The sequence below is a fragment of the Pezoporus occidentalis genome, unplaced genomic scaffold (genome assembly GCF_034315485.1).
Source record: "Pezoporus occidentalis ecotype Australia unplaced genomic scaffold, CSIRO_AGI_Poc_V1 ctg46, whole genome shotgun sequence".
Lineage (NCBI taxonomy): Eukaryota > Metazoa > Chordata > Aves > Psittaciformes > Psittacidae > Pezoporus > Pezoporus occidentalis.
In genome coordinates, this window is record NW_026915791.1 from 5884936 (window position 1) to 5904503 (window position 19568).

Consider the following 19568-nt stretch of genomic DNA (forward strand, 5'->3'; position numbering starts at 1 on the left):
GTGCCTCTGGCTATGGTCATGCACCCAGTGCTGTTGCTTTTGCTTTATTGACTTTGTCCCTCAATAAATTGAGGGACAAATTGTTATTTAGAGGAGTGAGTTCATATTTCACAATGCCTTCAGAAGTGAATGTCCTATTACACATTAAGAGTTACTTAGTGTAGTTCTAGGTACCACTGGTTCCCATTGGTCATCTTGTTAATCACATGGGCTTCAATTACATTTTGCATTCTTTCCAGTTCAACAGATAAGTCCGCACTGTAAATACCATCTCAGTTAAATGAGGAAACTGACAGATCTATTCAAGGAAGTAAGCCTCATGAATACCTGAACAAAGCTAACTTTAAAGGAAGAAAACTGGGGTTTCCCATCTCAAGCTTATGGGCTTTTTTTAATGGGAAAGCACATTAGAAGGACAACTGACTAAAACTTGGGAGCCAGACTTTGTACCGGTCCAGCAACCGTTTTAGAGACCACCTGGAAATTCCAGGTATTGAAGGCATAAATCAAGGAATTGAGACAAATATGAAAGAGAACCTACTCAAAGAAAAGGATTAATTTGATGTTGTCTTTGCTATTGAGTTGATCAATCGGAAAAGAGGAAGAGGAAATTTCAAACTTAATGTTATAGTGCAACCTACGGAATGACAGGTGTAAGCTGGAGTGCTGGTCCTCAGTACAGAATGAAAGCAGCGCCTCAAAGAACCTTCCTATCAGAGCACTGCCAATAGCAGTGCATAGGAGGGAGTAAGGCAGTTAAAGAAACTGAACTTACCTGCTTAGAAGCAGCTCAGCTAAATTTGCTGGATCAGGAGAAGCCCTCACTCCCCCAAAGAAAGGAATCTTCTTCCCCTGGAGAAGAGGATGGAGGCACATTCCTCTTCCTCTGGTGGTGTCTACCAGAGGGGGACTGGCACCAAAAGGCCATTTGGCAGCAGAACAGCAGCAGCTTTTCTTTATTTCTTCTCTTGCCTGCAGTTGTTTCCCATGATAAAGGTAACTCCAACTAGTAAAATCCTATGACTTAGCCTATTAGGTTTTCAATTTGTTTGAAGTGTAGGAGAGATTAATTCAATGGTCTTTGGTTCATAGGTTGGCTCCTTGCCAAATTCAGTTGTTAAAGCTCAGCTTTTAAAGGTCCCTTCCAACCCAAAGTATTCTATGATTCTGTGACTGGGGTTCTAGTCATGCGAGCAAGTGGCATCTCAACCAGTTATTTACTTATGTAAGGGAAATTTGTTTCAAATTAAAGACAAAAAAAGACCTATGAGTAGTACAATTTTGTGTGTTTCTGTGGTGCTTTATTCCAGGCTGTTTTTTTCCTACAGCAGTAATTGACAGAGCTCTGTTCTGGTCCTTTCAGACTACAAAAGAATACTGCTTGAAGGCCTCCCAGATAGGAACCTGCACAGTCCCAAAGCAGGTAGGATTTGAATACATGGACTCAAACACCCTTGTCTCTTCCACACACACAGGCTTGTAGAAGCAGGTATCTCCTAGCAGATTTTTTTTGGTATGCAATTAAAGTAATACCTATGTCATGAGGTATCTACATATATGGGCATACATATATATTCATCACTGCTAGATACCTGTATTATGAGGTTAAATCCTTACATGTTGGATTTCAAGGGGTGTTAAGATAATGCTGGACTTTCATTAGAACCTCACAAAATCCTCATATGGTGATATTTGAATCCTCAACTTTTGGCTATACTGTCCATTGTGTCACTCAATTCATCTATCTCAGAATATGAATGTTAAAAGCAAGTTTATAAACCTTTTCTATCTATGGGCAATGCCTGTTGTGGGAGGATTATTATCTGTTAAATGTAAATCCCCTTACACTGTTGGGTACTCCTAAGCTCTTAGCAGGGTTTGTGAATCCTACAGCTTCTCCATTTCAGATTCACAACTGTGGGTGAAAATGAGCAGCAGTCATTGTAAGAAGAATGTCATTCATCAGGATGTTTTGTATCTTGCATTTTCCTGTTTGGCAGGCCACAGATTTATTGATGAGTAATATATAACTGGAGAGTGTTGGCAGGAAACCAGAGATTTTAGCAATAATTAGAGGATAGCAGAAGGTTTTGATATCTGCAGATGGTCAGGAGGTGGTTTGGAGCCTGTGTGGAAGCTCCAGCTAATGTGCATATCCCTTAAGGAAAGCGCTTAACAGGGACCTGTGACAGAACTCATGAAGAGCAGAACCTTTAGATTTCGGATTGAAAAGCCTTTCCTATGAAAGAGAGAACTTATTCAGCATGATATATTTCAGCCTGTCTACATTCAGGAACGCATTTCTACATCATTACTGGTGAAGGGCTTGCTTACAAATAAGACACCCTGATCAAGTCACATTGCCACATCTCAGGCTCCTACTTTACCAAATACGGGTGAGCATCTAAAACACTGGACCTAATGTAAAGCTCCACATCAGGCCATGGGAAGGGAATCTAAAGTAATATGACAAAAAACTGCTCAACACTGTATATTTAAAATAGGGACCCATTCAACTTCGCATACAATAACAGTTGTCACAGGATTATTACTTTTGCACCTCCATGAAGGTCCTCAGGCTCAGGGAGAAGAATTAGCTCCTGTGCAGTGTAATGATCTGCCATGCTGCTGAAATTGTTATGTTCTCCAAAAAGGTGCCAATTTAAATAGTGAGCCAAATTAAATGAGGGAAAGTTTTTTTATAGCCAAAAGAGAGGAGCTTGCAAAAGCTGTAAATATTTGTTGCCTGCTGTGCATGCACTTTACCACCACAATGCCAGAAAGCTCTAGATCCTGATATCCACAACTTATCAATTATCATCCTTCTGAGGATGAAAATTAACCAGTGCTTAGAAAGGAAAACATTATAGGGCCTTAAAAAAACCCACCTAAGCCAACAAAACCAAAAGAAAACCAAAAGTCAGCATAATCAAAAGTTTCTTGGCTGCCGTCCTAGCACCAGGAAAGCAAACTGGTATTTTTTACGTGCTTTACATGCTCCTCTTCACAAAGGCATAATTGCAGCAAGAACTTTTATTTATTACACTTCGGCATCTTCCAGTTTCGCACTGACATTTAGTTCTGAATACATCAAGTCAAGGCAAAGTGTTGGCTGTCTACAGATCTCTTTCTCTTCAGACATCTCAGAGGCAGAAGATTTCTCTCTACAGACAAGGCACTTCGCACCTAAAGTGTTCTCAAAAGTTATTTGCTCCATGGGACTTCACATGAGATTTTCAGGCCTCCTTTTTAATATTTAGTAACACCCTATGGACAATTTCAATACCTGAGGCAGACCACAGCAAATTATCAGCAGTAGCTCCTTCGCTCCATTTGCTCTCCCTCACCTCTACTTTCTGCCACTCTTAGATGTTTCTTTGGTTAAATCTGTTCCCTGACCTGGTTCATCTCACAGAGGAGTAGTGCAGTTCTTTGAGTTGAGGTCCTGTACAGACATCCTTCAGTGTAAACTGGTGATTTCCAGGCTAAGCTAAGGCCTATACAAACTGTATAACTGAGCTTGGCTTCAAAGCATAAACATGCGTCTGAAGGTTTTTCTGCAAGCATACTAGAATACACATTAGAGTTGGGTAGTAACGTTTGTCACAATACAGGTTAAAGTTACTACATAGCTGTATTCTGAATTGTTTTGTGGGTACAGTTTCTATCAATAAAAAGTATTGAAAATCTGCTTACATAGTTTCAGTTCTGCTGTTGTATTTCACCAAGCAACACTAGCAATGGAAATAGTATAACGAAAAGCTTCCAGTCTCAGACATCCCACAGACAGGAACGCTTTTGTCCATAATTCCCCATGCAGATTACACCACTATAGACAGAAGACTAAGAGATCAAGCTTCAAGCTTTTCAAAGGTATCAGAGAGCTCTTTTATTGCTGATATTAGTGGCATCTTGACTTTCACCTGTTGCTAGCTGCTCTTTTACTTCCATTCTGTGTTTACCAACTCCTATCTGTATTGTACTACCTGCCAAATGTATAATTGATTACAAATCCGGGCAGCTCCCAAACTATATCACTGTGAAATTCAACCAGCACAAAGTTCCCAGTGGAAGTAAAGTCTGCAACCTTCTCTGTCCCACAGTAAGGCCCAACTGCAGGTGATGTAGGTCGGCTTCCATCATGTATAAGCAAGTAGTCATAAATGCATCTGTCACTATCTTCCAGCTCAAAGGATAACATTTTGAGAGATATCTGGAGAAAATACAATCAAAGCACTTTGCTTCCAGGTTATATCCTTTTCTCTTACTCTTTGTATGTAACAAGCACAAATAGTCTAAATTCCTTATGTGCAGGCACTATTTTTTATTGTGTTTGCACCACATCCTGATCTTAGAATCATCCCATACTGTAATGCAAATCAGTAGCAAGTTATTTGCTTAGTTCCTCAGCATTTGGAATGGAAGGAGAAGCAAGGGACAAGACTGATCTTGTACACTTTGATTCTTCTCTCTAGAGAAATGTAAAACCAGCACCGGTGCAGTGTTTCAGTTTCCTAGTGGGAACTCTTACCTAGGGATTATTCTGAACAAAGCCTACTGGTACAAACCAGATTCCTAAGAGTTCACACGTGTGTACAGGTTTTTGCCCTTGCTGAATACCTCAGACACCAAGATCCAGCATAAGTTCTTAAACTGGATTTTTGTGTTGAGCTTTTTACTCAGAGAATGCCTGCTCAAAAAGTGACATTACAGCTCTTATTCCTGAAGGCAAAAAGTGATTCTACTAGAGAATGCTGATGAGACTCATGAATGAATCCATACCTTACCTTGTATCCTACTGGAGAATTGATGACCCAGAAGCATGCTCGGTTTTTGGGGTATTTATTGGGGTAGTTTGGAGAAGTGATGATTCCATTTGAGTCTGTGAAAGTATCTCCACAATTCACTGAGGAATAAAGGAGAAAAACAGAGAAAGGCATATTAACGAGAGTATTTTGGCAACAGAAATGAGCTTGCTTATACTATATTGTATTCTTTCTTGAAGCCAAGAAAGAATGTGCTACCATGAAAACCTACTGCTGACATACTTAATTTCTTTGCTTAGTATTTGCATTAGCCACTGTACTGAAGGAACTAAATACATAGCTGCTAAATAACCTTCGGAGGACAGGAAACAGCTGCATCTAAAGCTGTATCTGTCTTTACAATTGAGAGTTCCTATATTAGCACAGCATTCCAATGGTACCAGCTTACTGCACTTTCAGAAAAGAATGAGCTTAAGTATTCAAGATTGCATTACCGAGCTAGAGCTAATGCTGTCTAGAAATGACTCCATCAAGACTAATGCAAAAAGAGTAAAAATGCCACATTTCTAAGACTTCTTCAATTTATGGTTTAAGAAAGTTTTAATTTTGAGTTGAAATAAGGCAATAACAAGTTATTTAGGCTGCTGCCTTCTAACTGAAAGCATGTTTCAGCACAACAGAATTTTATCCAGCAGTCCATAAGGCACTTTTATGTTTGCAAACCAGACACCCCTCAAGTGACTACAGTAAGAACTGTCTTCCATGTAACATAACAAGTCTTTAATTCAGACAGTTTAAGTTACCCAAGGTTAGTACCATTCCTGTTGCATAAAGTGCCACAAAATCTTCCATAACATATTGCTCAGGTATTGGCTCTACATCCCATTGATTGAGATTTCTTATTGAGCTCTGCAGCCTTTGGCTGCACTGTTCCTATTAGTTACAGTCATTGAATTGTTTTTATTTAAAGGAGTTGTTCTAAAGATGTGATGAAGCCCAGCAGAAGCTTTCAGAGGAATGTGAGTGGATTCACAGGATTACTAACATTACACCCATGCAACATCCCATTTTCTGTTTCCTGCTAACCTTCAACCCCATCATTGCCTAACCTGCATTAGCAATTGCTGTGGAAGACATAGAAACAAACCCCTCTGGAGTACACATTCAAAATGTTCAGTTATTCCATACAACTGCTATTCATGTTGTTCTTCAAGCTCTGTAAAGAAGTGTTCATACCCCTGTTGTAGGAGGCTCTGAATCCTGTGGCTGTAACGCTCTCATCACTTGCAAACTCTACTAGCATTGTTGATCCAGACGCCACTAAGGAGGGCAGTGGCCCCTTCCCACAGTATTTGTCCAGCAAGACAGGGGAATTCTTGCTGTTTCCATTGTAAACTTTTATATAGTCAGAAGAACAGTCTGAGGAGGGCTGGAGATCAAAAGCCTCAAACTGCAGGAAAATCTTGAGAAACAAGAAAACAGATGTTGGGTTGAATGCTGAACACAGGGAAAGATTCAAACCATCTAGCTGTTATGAAGTGAACTAGGTTTTCATATTCATTTTGCTATTTGTGTAATACTGAAACTTTACTTTCCATATAAAAAGAGCATTACATTTCACCTAGCTACCCCATTACTGAGCCCAGTGACTGATGTTTGACTATTGCTTGTCTTTGAAAAGCCATCCAATCTTAGCTGGATAAAAATCAAGTTAAGTAATGCATCTGAGAGTCCTGATAGGTCTTATGAAAATTGTTGAGACTGTCTTTTAATTCACTGCTTAACAAAATAAATGTCTTGGTCCATGAAAATGACTCCCAGAGGGTACTCATAATAATGAAGTAATGTGTAGCCTTGACACTGTGGTTCAAGCCTATTTTCCACCTAATAAAGCTTACCTTACCTCGACGGATGCGGATCAACCAGAGGCAGTTGCTATTGTTCGGGTACGGGGATGGGTAATTGACAGAGGAGAACAAGCCTTTGGATTTAGACAACACAGAGCTACAGCAATCTGAAGAGAAGAACCAAACAGCATTGAAGAGAACGAAAACTTCACAAAGGTCTTCCAGAAGTGCCTGACAAGTCTCTTCAACCATTTACATCAGTCAAACTTGCAAAGGAGAAATGAGTTAGAATGCTTACAGTTGCGTTGATGTTCCGTGTGTCAAAGTTACATAAGGCAAATAAAGCTGGTTAAAGTACTTACCTGCTTCAGCTACTCATGTTTTTTTAAAGAGAGTGGGGTTTCACTCACATACTGTTCTAAACAAGGCCTGGACCTTTCATGAACTTCCTTAACCTCAACCACAGGAGTAGTTTCAATTGCATCACTACATCAATTCCCATCAGCAAATGTGTGTGTATGCCTACATTTGTGCAAAACCAAGCTTGAAAACTAGTTTCAGTCAAAGCAAAGACAGGTAATCACTGGGGGAAAACAGTGAAAGAGAGCACTGAAGTCAAGCTACAGACCTAGTGACTGGCATACAAAGTCTGATTTCATCTGCCTTTTGGCTTTCCACATGTGGTCTTCATTTATTGTGCTGTATGTAACTCCCCAAATTAAAAATTATGAATATGACATCTGCACATAGGAATTTGACATTTTTCTCTTGCTCCCTGCTTTCCCTGGGACAACTGGACATTTTGTTCTTTTTTAAGCCCCTGAATTATCCTTGTTTATTTTTTTTTAATTTTGCCCTTTTCTTCCAAAACATACAGGTCTAAATTATGAAATTACATTATAATGGTATTGAAGTAAGATTCATTTCCAGCTCCACTATCAAGAATAAATATCATCAAATGCTGTCACTGTCTTTATTATCACTTTATTATCACAATTGAATTATCACTGTCTTTGAAACCAGACACTTATATTGTAAACTTGTTTTATCTGAAGTTCAGAACTTGGGAGGAACCACTCAGGAATGATTTCCTTACCTGACTATCCGACTGAAGGAATCCTGATTCCCATTAATTTGTTTAACTAAGCTCTTAACACAATTCAGGACAGAATTTGGTACACTAACATGTAGCCTGTGTTCATGTTCTTGCTGTTTTGGTGGAAACTGACTGAATAACATCTCGTGGAAGTCAAATACCATATAAATCAATTAGCCTGCATACCAGGATTTGAGGCAAAAACTGAGGAGCATGCTGTTTTACCTGTGTTTTGTGTATCTCAGCTGAAGAATTCCTGCTGCAGAGGAATACTTAAGGTATTTCTAGACCTTAAGATACCACAGTGATGGAAGTAGGTAACTATACAAAAAGCTTGGGAATTCCCCTCCAAGATGATGTTCTGATCAGCCTAAGTGGCACCCATACTTATAGCCCTGCAGTCATTTTCCAATTGAAAGAAATCACAAACCTGCTGGCACTACTGATGGACATGACTTTATGCTATAATCATTGCTGAGAATAGCTTACGTGCTTTGGAACCTTCAGATCTTTCCTGAAGTGAGAAGCTGACAGAGGTAGCATCCATGATTTCTCTGATGGATTTTGCTTATGTCAAAGAGCAGGGACTAGGTGAGGATAACTCAGAATGACAGTCAGTTATTGAAAGCAAATTGCCCTTTCCAAGAAGGCAGCAGCTTGGCACAGGGACAGTTCTGTTCCCAGGTGCCTATCAGCCCTCTTACAGGGCAAGGGAGAGATATATTGAAAGGAGTGTGGGCTGTGTTCCTTTTGGGGGATGTCTGACAGTGCCTACAGACATCAGCTGTCTAAGGATTCACATGCCTTCCATCTACAGCACTTACTGCACTTGTAGAGCCTGTTGATTTTAGCTACATCCAAATTACTCAGCCCTTCTCTCTGCCCAATGGGTATAGAGGGGTCAGGAACTGGTACAATAGTTTGTTTCCCTGGAGTGCTGGAGAAATCATACCTGTAGAAACAAGAAAATCACATTTCTCTTAAACAGTGAAGTTCTTTAATTGCATAATCATATTCATGTACCACATGCACAGAATTTCAATGGAAAAGGGCAAGAAGCTTCTCAGAGACAAGTTTAACCTTTTCTGAGGAGGACCAGCATGGCAGACACTGTATACAGCAGCTGAAATCAAGAAACAAGACAAAGCTGTATTATCCTGAGCGAGGAGAGCTTTCACCAGCATCCTGGCAAAGTGAACTGAATCCCACCTTCATGGTTCCAGAGGCAGAGGGGCAGGAGCTGTTCTGCCTCTGGAACCGCCTCTGTCTCAGTTACTAATTGTTCATTTGCCATCTGCAGTTTTCTGCTTCTAGAGAGACAAGTTTGATTTCATGGTTTTGTTCAGAAGTTGTGACTTGCTAGTGGAAATAAAGGAGAAGCTTGTACATTATGTACTAAAATGCAGCCTTAGCGTGCCCAGATGTGTATGAGGCAACACACAACATTTTAACGACGGAAAAAATTCCATCTTTCTTCTCTCTGACCCTAAATATTATTGTCTATGATCAGCTGTTACTATGTTAATGAAATCTTATAGACTTGAGAACTGTTAAATCAGCGACTCAGTAGAGTTAGGCTACTGAGCCAGGTCAAAGGCCTCTATCAAGAGACAATGAAAGAATGTCCTAATTTTTTCTTCTATCCATATCAACTCTTGTTTTCCAAGAATCCTGTTGACAATGGAAACATGCTCACCCTTAATTATGAGCACTCCCTTAGTTTTAAGTGAACAGCAAACACCATTCCCTTTTGGGAAGGAGCAATTCCTTCTTCCCAGATCTGAAGGTTGTTTGCTCCTTTGAAAAGGTATCTCAGAAAACAACTTACGCGCCGTAGTGCATCACTGAAGAGTAGTCATAGGGAAGGTCCAGATTTTTGGAATTCACTTTTCCAAAGTTCCCTTGTTCCCCTTAAATGCAGAAAAACAACATTTCATTCAGAACAATTATTGCTGCTCTAATAGTACACTGCCTGCTGTCATAATCCTAAGAGTAACACAGGATATAATACTTGTACTTACGAGAACTTGGACCTATCAAAGCCACCAGAGCCTATTGAGGAACATGGGAACCCATTTTCACTTAACTTAGTAGGTTTCAGAATCAAATAAATCAAAGTTTTGATATAATCGATGAATCCATTCCACTGGGTCTCTTGTCTATGGTAAGCAGCAATGTCAGAGCAGGGAGCTGAGTGCAGTCAGCCTGGCCTTGAGGCTAATGCCCTGACCACTGAGCACTTCTTTCCAGTTCAACATCTGTACCTTTATTATTGTAACTAGTAGTTTGTAAACCGCAAGCCATCTGGACAAGAGTTCAGGATTGGACACTTTATCAGAAAAATCTCTGCAGGCTACAGAACTTGGCTGGCAGGCTTGCAATCAGAGCCAGTCTCTTCCAGTAATGTCCTTCAGCACTGGTCCCAGTGAGGGCTCGGAAACACAAAGAGAAGCTTCAAAATCCTGAATTACAGAAAGTTTGGGAATAAACATGAGTTTGGAACTTATCATAGCTCAAAAACCTCAGCTAAGGCTCAAACTGGTTCTCAACAGCATTGGCTTTCCTGACTCTATTCTGTTTTTATCTCAATTCTTCTTATCCGTTATAGTGACTTTAGAAACATCAGCAAATGCACAGCTTCTTCTGAGGTGATGAACAGAGAACACAGTTCAAATGCAGTGAAACATTTATGAATATGGCTACTGTTTGGCACTTAAGTGCTTTGCTGAATTGATTTGCTAAAAGAAGAGAAAGCAACAGCAGCCTGGCTGTACAGAGGTGCTGCCAGCAAACTAGTATCTGCCTAATCACATGCCAGAGAGACTTGGCTGTATAGACCTGCGCACATGTGGGGACTTACTCTATCTTTTCCATTCTAAAAAAACCCCTGCCTCTGCCAGAATCTAAATGTAGTGACTCAGAAGAGTTGAAAATGAAGCTTTGGCTGAAAGCTTTGAGTAGTTTTTCTCCCCCTCCAAAGTTTGGAAATAACAAGCTGAGTTTCAAGTAGCAAAGTGGAGAGCGACCCATGAGGCTGCATTTTATCCAAACAAAGAAGTAGGATGGCTTCCAAGGTGAATTGCTGGGTAAGAGCAAAACCCAGAAAATATCCACAGCACTTGAGTCCTGGCAAGAAAAAAACAGCTTGTGCGGGAGAGCTGGAAAGCTGCACAAGGTCTAGAGGTCTAGTTCTGTACTATGGAGGTCAGTGGAACCTCTGCCCTCAGCACTGTTAAAAGCAGCATGTTTTTACAGGAGATGTACACCAACAGTCATCACAATCATAACTGTGCTGCTTAATTTCCTTTTCCCTGCATATCTTTGCATTTTCTTACAGTGCTTGTGCTGCACACACTCTGCATTCCAACTCCCTCTTAATACCAATCTTCTCAGCCTCCACTCTGGGTGAATACTGTTAAAACAGTGAAGATATACCCCATCTTCCTTTGCATAGTCTTATCCTCACCTCTTCCTCCTCTTTTAAACTTATGATCCTCTGCCTGAATCAGAGCTTGGTTACATCCATATCCTTTAGGAGTAATGACATCTGAAACTGTGGACTGCCCCTGCAAACCTAGCATAAGATTTAATGTACGTCTAGTATTGTTGGTGTAAGTTCACATTTTCAACTCCTCTTTCCTAGTACATCCTTTGCTAGCATATCAAACATAACATGCCCTTGTTACACGATGGCAAACAATTCATAGCAGAATTACGTCTTAACAGTAGAACTAAAACCTCAATAAAGAGGAACACAAATGGAATTTACTTAGGATATCATGGGAATAGCTGAAAAAAGTTTGGAGAACAGTGTGTTTAGGAATTTGTAATAAAAACAATCAAGTTCCATCTGGAGAAAAAGATAGATATATTTTCAGCTGTGCATGACACTGGAGAGTTTAATATCTTATTTGACTTCTTAGAATTTGGTACTAACCGTCCAGCCTCATTTACTACTATTTTCTATAATGAACTAAATACACCATTAAATGTCTTTTCACAATTTATGGGGTGACCAGCTCTTTCAGAGCTGTCAGATGAGTGATCTTTGCATCCTTTCTTCCCCTAGTTTCCTTCTATGTACCACTTCCTCACTTTCCCTGGGACCTCCTACCATTCCTTCTACCCTCCATAGAGCTTGGATCCCTGTATATGCTCTCATGTTCCTAGCACACAGGTCAAGGGCACATGCCCAAACTATTAATCCTGCATTCCTTTCCCTAAATAGCATTCAGTTTTTCCTTTACAGATTTATCAATCCTGATTGTTCCCCATTGCTCCTTCTTTTCATGGCAGCGTATATCATTCTATCCTCAAGGAGGAAATAATTCCTCTCACATCATGCCAGGTCCCAGAATTTTGCATATGCTGATGGCTGCATGTGCTTCCATTCTTTCCACACTGCGTCTCTCGTTCACCTACATTTTAGCCTACGTGCATTTCACTCACTGCCAGTGCCAAGATGACCACCAGCTGCCTTCCCTATTTCCATGTCTTTTCCTAAGACAGAGTTACTGTGCGATTCCCTACTGTGATCTCTGAATATCATGTTTTACCCGAACTCAGCTAAAAGTCCCATAGTTTTGCCTCTTGGCCAAGTCTTTGCTACAACAGTTTGCATTTCTGATGATCTTCGTTGGATATAAGGTAAGGCTAATTTTAGGCTGCATCTGCCTTGGAGGACTACACTAACATAGGTGTAGCCATAGAAATTCCCGTAGTACAAACACTGAACTAGAAATTCCATCACATTGAATGTGCTGCTGCTGCTGCAATTCAGCTAGCATTAATCATGATTCTTATTTGCATTGCTGTTCACAGAAGAAACATTCTCCTTCATCCAAAAGTGTATGTTTTCTCTTAAGATTTAGTGGACGTACCTGCCACAATATGTTCCCACATAATCTTGACAAACCTGTCCCGATCACTCCGTGCCTGTTCATGGATGAAACCTAGTGCGTGGTTCATTTCATGCTGAATCGCTCCTTTATCCATGCACCCATTTTTCACCAGGCCCACTGCTTGACGTCCTCCAATCTTCCCAAAGTAGGACCAGCAGCTAAGAACAGGCAATCAATAACCAAAATGATCACACTCAGCACATACAAAGAAATGGATGTACTGATTATGCCACCAAGGGCCTCCAGATGTGCAGCCACAGAAGGGGCCATGCAAATAGTCACTGGTGTGAGATATCTAGTCTTCCAGAAGTTGCCAAACTACATAGGGGTGCAAATAAAGCCTTTGAAGCTTTATTTGAATGATATATGATATCATATTTATATGAAGGATATATGATATGATAAATGAAGCAGTTTAAGTAGTTAAGCAAAGATCCTGAAACAACTGTAATACTTTTTTACAACAATTAAGGAAAAGATCTCATTTTGAATTATAGCCCATTAAGTCCACACATACATTTATTCCTGCAGTCCATTAACTGATGTAACTACCAGTATGTCTAAGGAAAAAATGAGAAACTGCACCTGCTCTCTGAATCTTGACTCCTAGGTTGAAAAAGGGCAATTACTTAAATCCAACTCAAACCAGAAAAGCAGCTGAAAGACCTTTCGAGTGCTTTCACTCCCAGGAGATCGGGAGCTTACCTCTGCCCACGTTCAACATATACATAGTCCTTTTCTGTAGTGCGGTTTACAAACTGCACACAGGTCAGCGTGGAGATCTCTTGCAGAGCATCAGCAATCCAAGACCTCTCTGTCATGGCTAGAAAGAGAAAAGAGGCCAGGAGAATGCTTTTTTGGTTAATTAAGAAGCGCACTGATGGAGTGCATTGTTTTAAAACTTTACAGGACTCGTTAGCTTTTTATCAGGCAAGTAGAACAAAGAAAATGGCAAAAAGCCTCCAGAAATCTTGGAGCTGATTGTAAAGGGAGATGTAGGAATTATGGCTGGTCCTTCTGCATATTCTATAAGAGACAGCTGACAGAAAGCAAGACTGGCATTGTTTCTTCCATTACAATGAAAAAATGAGAGTTTCAGATACAAATACAGTAACCCAATTGAGCCATTTGCCTGCAGCTAAGCACCAAAAAACCTGTTTTGTTTATAAGAAATGTCTGCACAGCCCTTGGAATCACTTGAGACAGCCGGTGTTCAGAGGCTCTGAAGATCACAGTGTTTCTATTCAGGGACCAAATAAAATTAGAATGTTTATCTAATTTGGAACATTTTGGCCTCTTTTGGCTTAGTCACTTATCTGCAACTGATTTGTATCTCAATTTCCTCATCTTTAAAGTTTGAAGAGAGGGAGGTAGATGGAATGACCCTTACCTAACCACAGGAGTGTATGCTGCAGTTCTGAAAGCCTGTGGGCAGAGGAACAGCCTGACTAACACAGAGACTAGGCTTTCCTCAGCTCAAATGATAACACAGGAATGGGAATCAGGCACGGGCTTTTCTTCCACTTCCATGCATTTTTCTCTCAAGGTAAGCTCATTTATGAAGGGTCTGTACGGAAGCCTCAGCAGGGTAGAGGTGGCAGACCTGCACAGCCCATATGAAGTTTTCTAGATGAAGGCACTGGTCCTGCACCCTTTTGCACAGAACAGAGCTATTGACTGACTAGAGGGAAATAGTAAGAGAAAAAGTATCTCCAAGGATTTTTTCTCCCTTTTTGCCTCTACAGGATTTCTAGTGTGGGATATACCTATGGAAGATCTGAAAGCAAATCTCTGTGTTAAAAAAGCGTTCCTAGTGGTAATTTTGAATCAACTTACTTTCATAATGTGAACAAATTCTATTACTTCTGTGCTTGCTAAGTATCAAAGTGCATTGTAGCTAACAGGAACGAGCTAAAATTAGTTGGTATTTATGTAACAACTACTGCTCAAGTAACCACACACTGTACTGAAGTGTTAGCCAGGTGACCACAGGGCTAGCAGATTCGCAGAGGAAACATGTCCATAAATCCTCATTTGAACCAAGTTTGCTTTTGGTGCATGCCACACAAACACAAAACAACAGAGAGAAAATCACTTCACAGCAGCCATTTGCATACACTCACAGAAATCAGAAGAGATGTTAATTGGGACCTTGACAAGTCCATCCTGTGATTTGGGCCATAAACAGCTCTCACAGTTAATTGCACTGCGTCGTCCTCTTCTCAGGAGGATGTCTCCTTCATACACAGCTATTTCACTGCCTGATGAAGAAAATAATGAACACACAAGGCACTGAGAAGGCAAATAGATGTGCAGAGGGGAGATGAGAGGTATCCAGTAGCTAAGCTTCTGTGCCTTTGGAAATTTCTTCCACTGAAGTTCATTTCCCAATAGTGTGAAAAAGGATTAGTAAATTAAGACCAAGTGAATGGCGCATTCGCAGTATGTTAAGACTAGTTAAGTCTGCCTTGCTTCCTGGATAGAAGAGATTAATATTAATATAGATGTCATAGCGCAGCTATAATCAAAGTCGTGACTAACTACACTTCATCTTAAGAAGCTTTGGGAGCCTTGAGAGTGGAAGGCTAAGTATTGTAAGTCATTCCTCTCTTCACTAGAGCTTGTGGAATTAAAGGAAATCATAACCGACCTCTGCAAAAACGGGATGAATCATACAAAAGAAATTACTATTTTTATCATGCATCTTGAATGCATGCAAGATATTAATTTCCAGGTTAACTGTTAATTTAACATGACATGCTCTTCAGTTCTAACTCCAAAATACTTGGAATACATTTCACAGACCATAGGTATGTACAAAATGTACAATAGTTTTAGGTACAGCAGACAGGGAAGTGCCTTATATCACACAGGAAAAATCAAAGTGAAAAGTATTCTGATTTGCTGAGGCTGCATATGAAAAAAGAACATTTCATGTAGCAATAGCTCAGTAAGCCTTCGTAATTTCTATATCATGACAGCATAAATAATCACACTGAATGTGACTTTAAAACACATCTGTGTTCTGTGAATTGTTTTCCACTGACGCTGGAAAATAACTTCAAAGAGAAAAACATACTGAATAATGAGCATGAGGTATAGAGAAGCAGCCCCACCAAAGCCTACAGCTATTGATATAATAATTACAATCAAACTCACCTAAGTCACTGTTTCTTGTAGCTTTCTGAAAAAAAAAAGCATACATTTTAATAAGTTCTTATCTCCATAGCATAAAACTTCTATTATGTAGAATCACAGCAGCAAAAGCTTGTAACTAATTTTAAGATAGAGTAAATCAGCAGCAGCAGCAATGTAAATTCTCAGCATCTGCGAGCAGGGACACACCTGGACAGGTTTACTCAGTGCAAAGCTATAGAGAAATACTAAATGAGTTGGCAGAAGAAAGTACTTCATCTTCATGTTTCCGAGATGATCTTCTCTGCTCTGCAGCTCCGTTCTCAAAGCTGTGGCTAGTTTACTTGGGGCAAGTTTTATGGGAAAGCTTCTGCTGTGGTTAACAAGTGCAACAAAATAAGATAACAAGAAGTATTTTTCACAAAACAAACAAGCTGCAGGACCTCTCAGGAGAATTTCCAGGCTCTCATTTCTTATTTATCTTCAGAAAACAGAGGAAGTGGAGCAATAGGAAAGAAAACCCAGCAACCTTAAAGTGACTCATCTTTAATTCTAAGAAGAACCCATGAGCTGCTGCAGGTCCCCTTAGTGCTGAGCAAAGGACAGGATATGTGGCAGCAGTCTGTTTGCAGCAAAACTCAGTGTCAAGAAACTCTTTGATCCATCCACACCGGCTACCTGTCCTAGAAACTCCTAGAAACTCCTCAGCTTGCTACCAGCAGCCACCTTACTGTCAGCCTGTCCCCTCTATGTACAGCTTTCAGCCAGGCATTGCTGGCCAGGAGCACTGGAAATCAGTAGGAGCCAGAGATGAGTCTGTTGGTTGAAATTGTTTTTCCTGTACCATATCTTGCAATCTAATCACCACTGGCAGTGATTGTGTCTTTCTGGAGCTTACAAACAAATAAAACCACCAGCTCCCAGAGTTTTGGCTTCCCACCTGGGAAGCTCTCCTTCCTTTGATGCCCATGAATAGAAACAAGCCCAAAAAGGCAGGCTAAATCCTAAAAACCCACATTGTCAAAGTAAGCTACACAATGGGAATATTCATGTTGAAGCCACATGAATACCACCATAAGCAGGCAGGTGTTGCTTTTTCCTCCCACCTTCAGCCCCTGCACAAATACTTAGGTGCTATAGAAAATCATACAGATTTGCTGTGTCAGATCTTTAAGAAGCAAGCAACAAAACCTTTGGAATTGCCTATAAAGGCAAATTTCAGGGGAATCTATGTGGTTCAGAGCAGATTACAATGCCAGAGAGCTTCTTTCCAGATAGATGTATGGGCTGGTCCTCTGTTTTGAAGGAGTACATTGCTAGCAAAGTTTTAGCTGATATTCTGTAAAGCTTTGCTACTAATATCTTCATTTTACCCTACTAAGGGTTTGTTGCTAAACTTTCTAAAATATTCCACATTTTGATGACTTTCACAATTCATATACAGTTAATAATTTCCATGTAGATTATACTGCAATAATGAGAAGCAGATGTAAAGATCTCCTTTTGCTTTGGCTGATAGGAAGCTGAAGTTTGGAAGTCTTCATTAGTTTGTTACACTGGTAACCAGAGCTCCTCCCATACAGTTCTGAGCAACCTCTATATCTATTCACAATTCAGAAGAAAGACAGAGGAAGTCACAAGAGGACATTGCTGCTGCTGCACATCATAAATGACAGGGGAGACAGCAGAAGTTAAGACAATAAAACCAAGAGAACAAGACCAGATCACTGTGCAGAGCCTGGAGCTGGGTCACTCCAAGTGTGCAGCAAGAAGGGATTGAAGGGCCCTCTGAAGTTCTGCCATGTAGTTTTGCATATCCATTCCTTAAGCCAGGAGATTTATCACATGGTTTAATTCATTTTCCTGATTGCCGGAAAGAACTGGCTATTTTTCAAATCTAATTAATAGACCAAAGCCTCACATCACCTGATAACACATTATCAGAAGTTGTCTCTTAAATGCAAATTTCCTTATCAATGCTCTTTGTCTACATTGTCTGCTTTAATATTCCAGCAGAATAATGTTCAGGTCTCAGTTTATTATCTATCCAAGTCATTTGATCACACAGCTGTAACTTGCATCCTTTCTCCTGTTTGCCTTTTCTTACACTGTCTTTTGTCACATCTCAGTCACACTGCCCTTGATCTGCTAGGTATTTTGTCACTGCTCTTTGTTACTAATTTTAATACTATGTTTATCACATCCTTAGTAATAGTTCCTTAGTTTCACCTTCATTCTATGGCAGAGAATGAGCACTTCTTTCACTCTGTAATCAAAGTCCCTCTTGGCATAAGATTAAATTACAAAGGTATTAAAAACAAACATCTGTTAGTGCTTAAGCACAGATTTTTCCCTAGCTCTGTATCTGTAACAGGTATCATCAGAAGCATCAGGAATATCAGTTCAATGATCTTTCCATAATGCGAAACATATGGAGGGCCCTTTCCCTGGCTAAAGCATTAGAGTGTATGAACCTCAAGGAAAACAAAGTTCAGGAGAGTGAAAGGCCATGTGATTGTCTAAGCGTGTAGTGGAGCATCACTCTGATGCTCAGTTTCTCAGACAATTATACAGACAATTCCTAGTGAACAAGCAGTTGGCTTAACTCAGCTGTGTATTCACCTTAAGAAAACTATTACTTTTCAGGAGGATTCATTTATCTTTCCATGCTTAAACAGACCAGTTCTTACTATATCAAGAGTCCTAACTTGTTAAGTCACAATAATATGGCACTTACTACGTGACATTTCCTTTTTAAACCTGTTTTGGTTTATGCTGCATTTAGACAGAAATCAGCTTCCACTGAAGAGCAGTTTCAAATAACTTCATAGCTATTAAGTGAAACTATTACACTACACTGTACCAGGCTGAAAAAAAAAGAGTTAAATGATAAAAACCATGTATGCCACTTCCTTTGTGTTTATGTTATTTAACAGTTATCTGATTACAGGTATTGTGTCCTTCAGGATGCTAGGATTAGTGAACGCATACAATTCATGCCTCATTATTTACTGGTTGAGAGAAGAAAATGAGTTTTCCTGCTTTTCAGTTGCCAGTCAGTAAATCGGTTCAGAATAATTAAATCACTGACCTTGACTGAGTGTGAAAAAAAATGTTTGGGCTTTTTCAGAAAAGGTCAAAAATCACAAAAATAAGATTTTCTTTTTTAAATCCTTACTTGTCCAAGTTACTAGGCAGCAAAAGCAAACCTTTCATAGAAAAGGTACCATAGCATATGCTTGATACATGAAGACTTGAATGCTAAGTCTAATCAGTCTAAGACTAATTATTTTCAGGTAATTAGTTGATTTTAGTGTAAGTTAGAGTATCTTATGCCACAGCACATATTGGTGTATTTCCACATTTCAGGTACATTTTTATTTAAATGAAAGATTCAGACTTTAAAAGACAAAATCTCTGGTGTAAATACTGAGATATGTTAAAATTAGTTTGAAACCAGTGTATGTTTGGACTCTGTCCCTCCTAAACCACTTCTGCAGCAGTGTGATCTCTGCCATTTTACCACCACTCATCTTCTACCCTTCCAGTGTCAGAATGTTAGGAGAGTCGCAGCTCCAAAGACTCTGCATTGGAGATAACTACAGGCATCGGTGAGCCTTAGAACAAGATGATGGCTAGAGACAAGAATTAGCTGAAGCTTTTACATCCAACTTGATTTTGTCTGGTTTGCAGTAGCTGTAGGCTGAAAAGAACTTCACTATTTTTTGAACTTGATGCATAGGAAAAGTTGGGTTCATGAAGACAAGCTACAAAGGTTAGTTTCAGTATTTGAGTATCAAAATACCCATTGGGTGAGCCAGAT

At 39.9% G+C, this 19568-nt stretch overlaps 2 protein-coding genes and 1 long non-coding RNA gene across 3 annotated transcripts in view; 2 read left to right on the forward strand and 1 right to left on the reverse strand.

Moving 5' to 3' along the window:
* Positions 1-14892, forward strand: part of INO80 (INO80 complex ATPase subunit) — a 370843-nt gene extending 355951 nt beyond the window's left edge. The window contains exon 37 of the mRNA XM_062635778.1: positions 14881-14892. Coding sequence (XP_062491762.1) covers position 14881 — 1 coding nt within the window. The 3' untranslated portion in view covers positions 14882-14892. The remainder of the gene's footprint in view (positions 1-14880) is intronic.
* Positions 1321-6972, forward strand: LOC134172583 (uncharacterized). Its single transcript, XR_009967961.1, has 2 exons — positions 1321-1423; positions 6693-6972. It is a non-coding gene; the product is annotated as an uncharacterized LOC134172583 (long non-coding RNA).
* On the reverse strand, positions 3016-16267 carry LOC134172576 (embryonic protein UVS.2-like). The gene is made up of 11 exons (XM_062635782.1): positions 15956-16267; positions 15770-15794; positions 14734-14871; positions 13316-13433; positions 12590-12768; positions 9538-9619; positions 8534-8661; positions 6665-6780; positions 6003-6228; positions 4788-4906; positions 3016-4213 (listed from the first exon to the last, which is right to left on the reverse strand). The coding sequence occupies exons 1-11, from the start codon at positions 16028-16030 to the stop codon at positions 3983-3985; spliced, it is 1437 nt and encodes a 478-aa protein (XP_062491766.1). The 5' UTR covers positions 16031-16267; the 3' UTR covers positions 3016-3982.
* Positions 16268-19568: the final 3301 nt, after the last annotated feature.

What these genes read in the sequence shown, in the direction of transcription:
- LOC134172576 (XM_062635782.1), bottom strand. Translation starts at nt 16,030, where the DNA reads ATGAAGATGAAGTACTTTCTTCTGCCAACTCATTTAGTATTTCTCTAT. An exon ending in TATGTTGAACGTGGGCAGAG is followed by an intron (nt 12,769 to 13,315) that starts GTAAGCTCCCGA and finishes GCCTGTTCTTAG; the next exon opens with CTGCTGGTCCTACTTTGGGA. An exon ending in GTGGGAACATATTGTGGCAG is followed by an intron (nt 9,620 to 12,589) that starts GTACGTCCACTA and finishes TCTGCATTTAAG; the next exon opens with GGGAACAAGGGAACTTTGGA.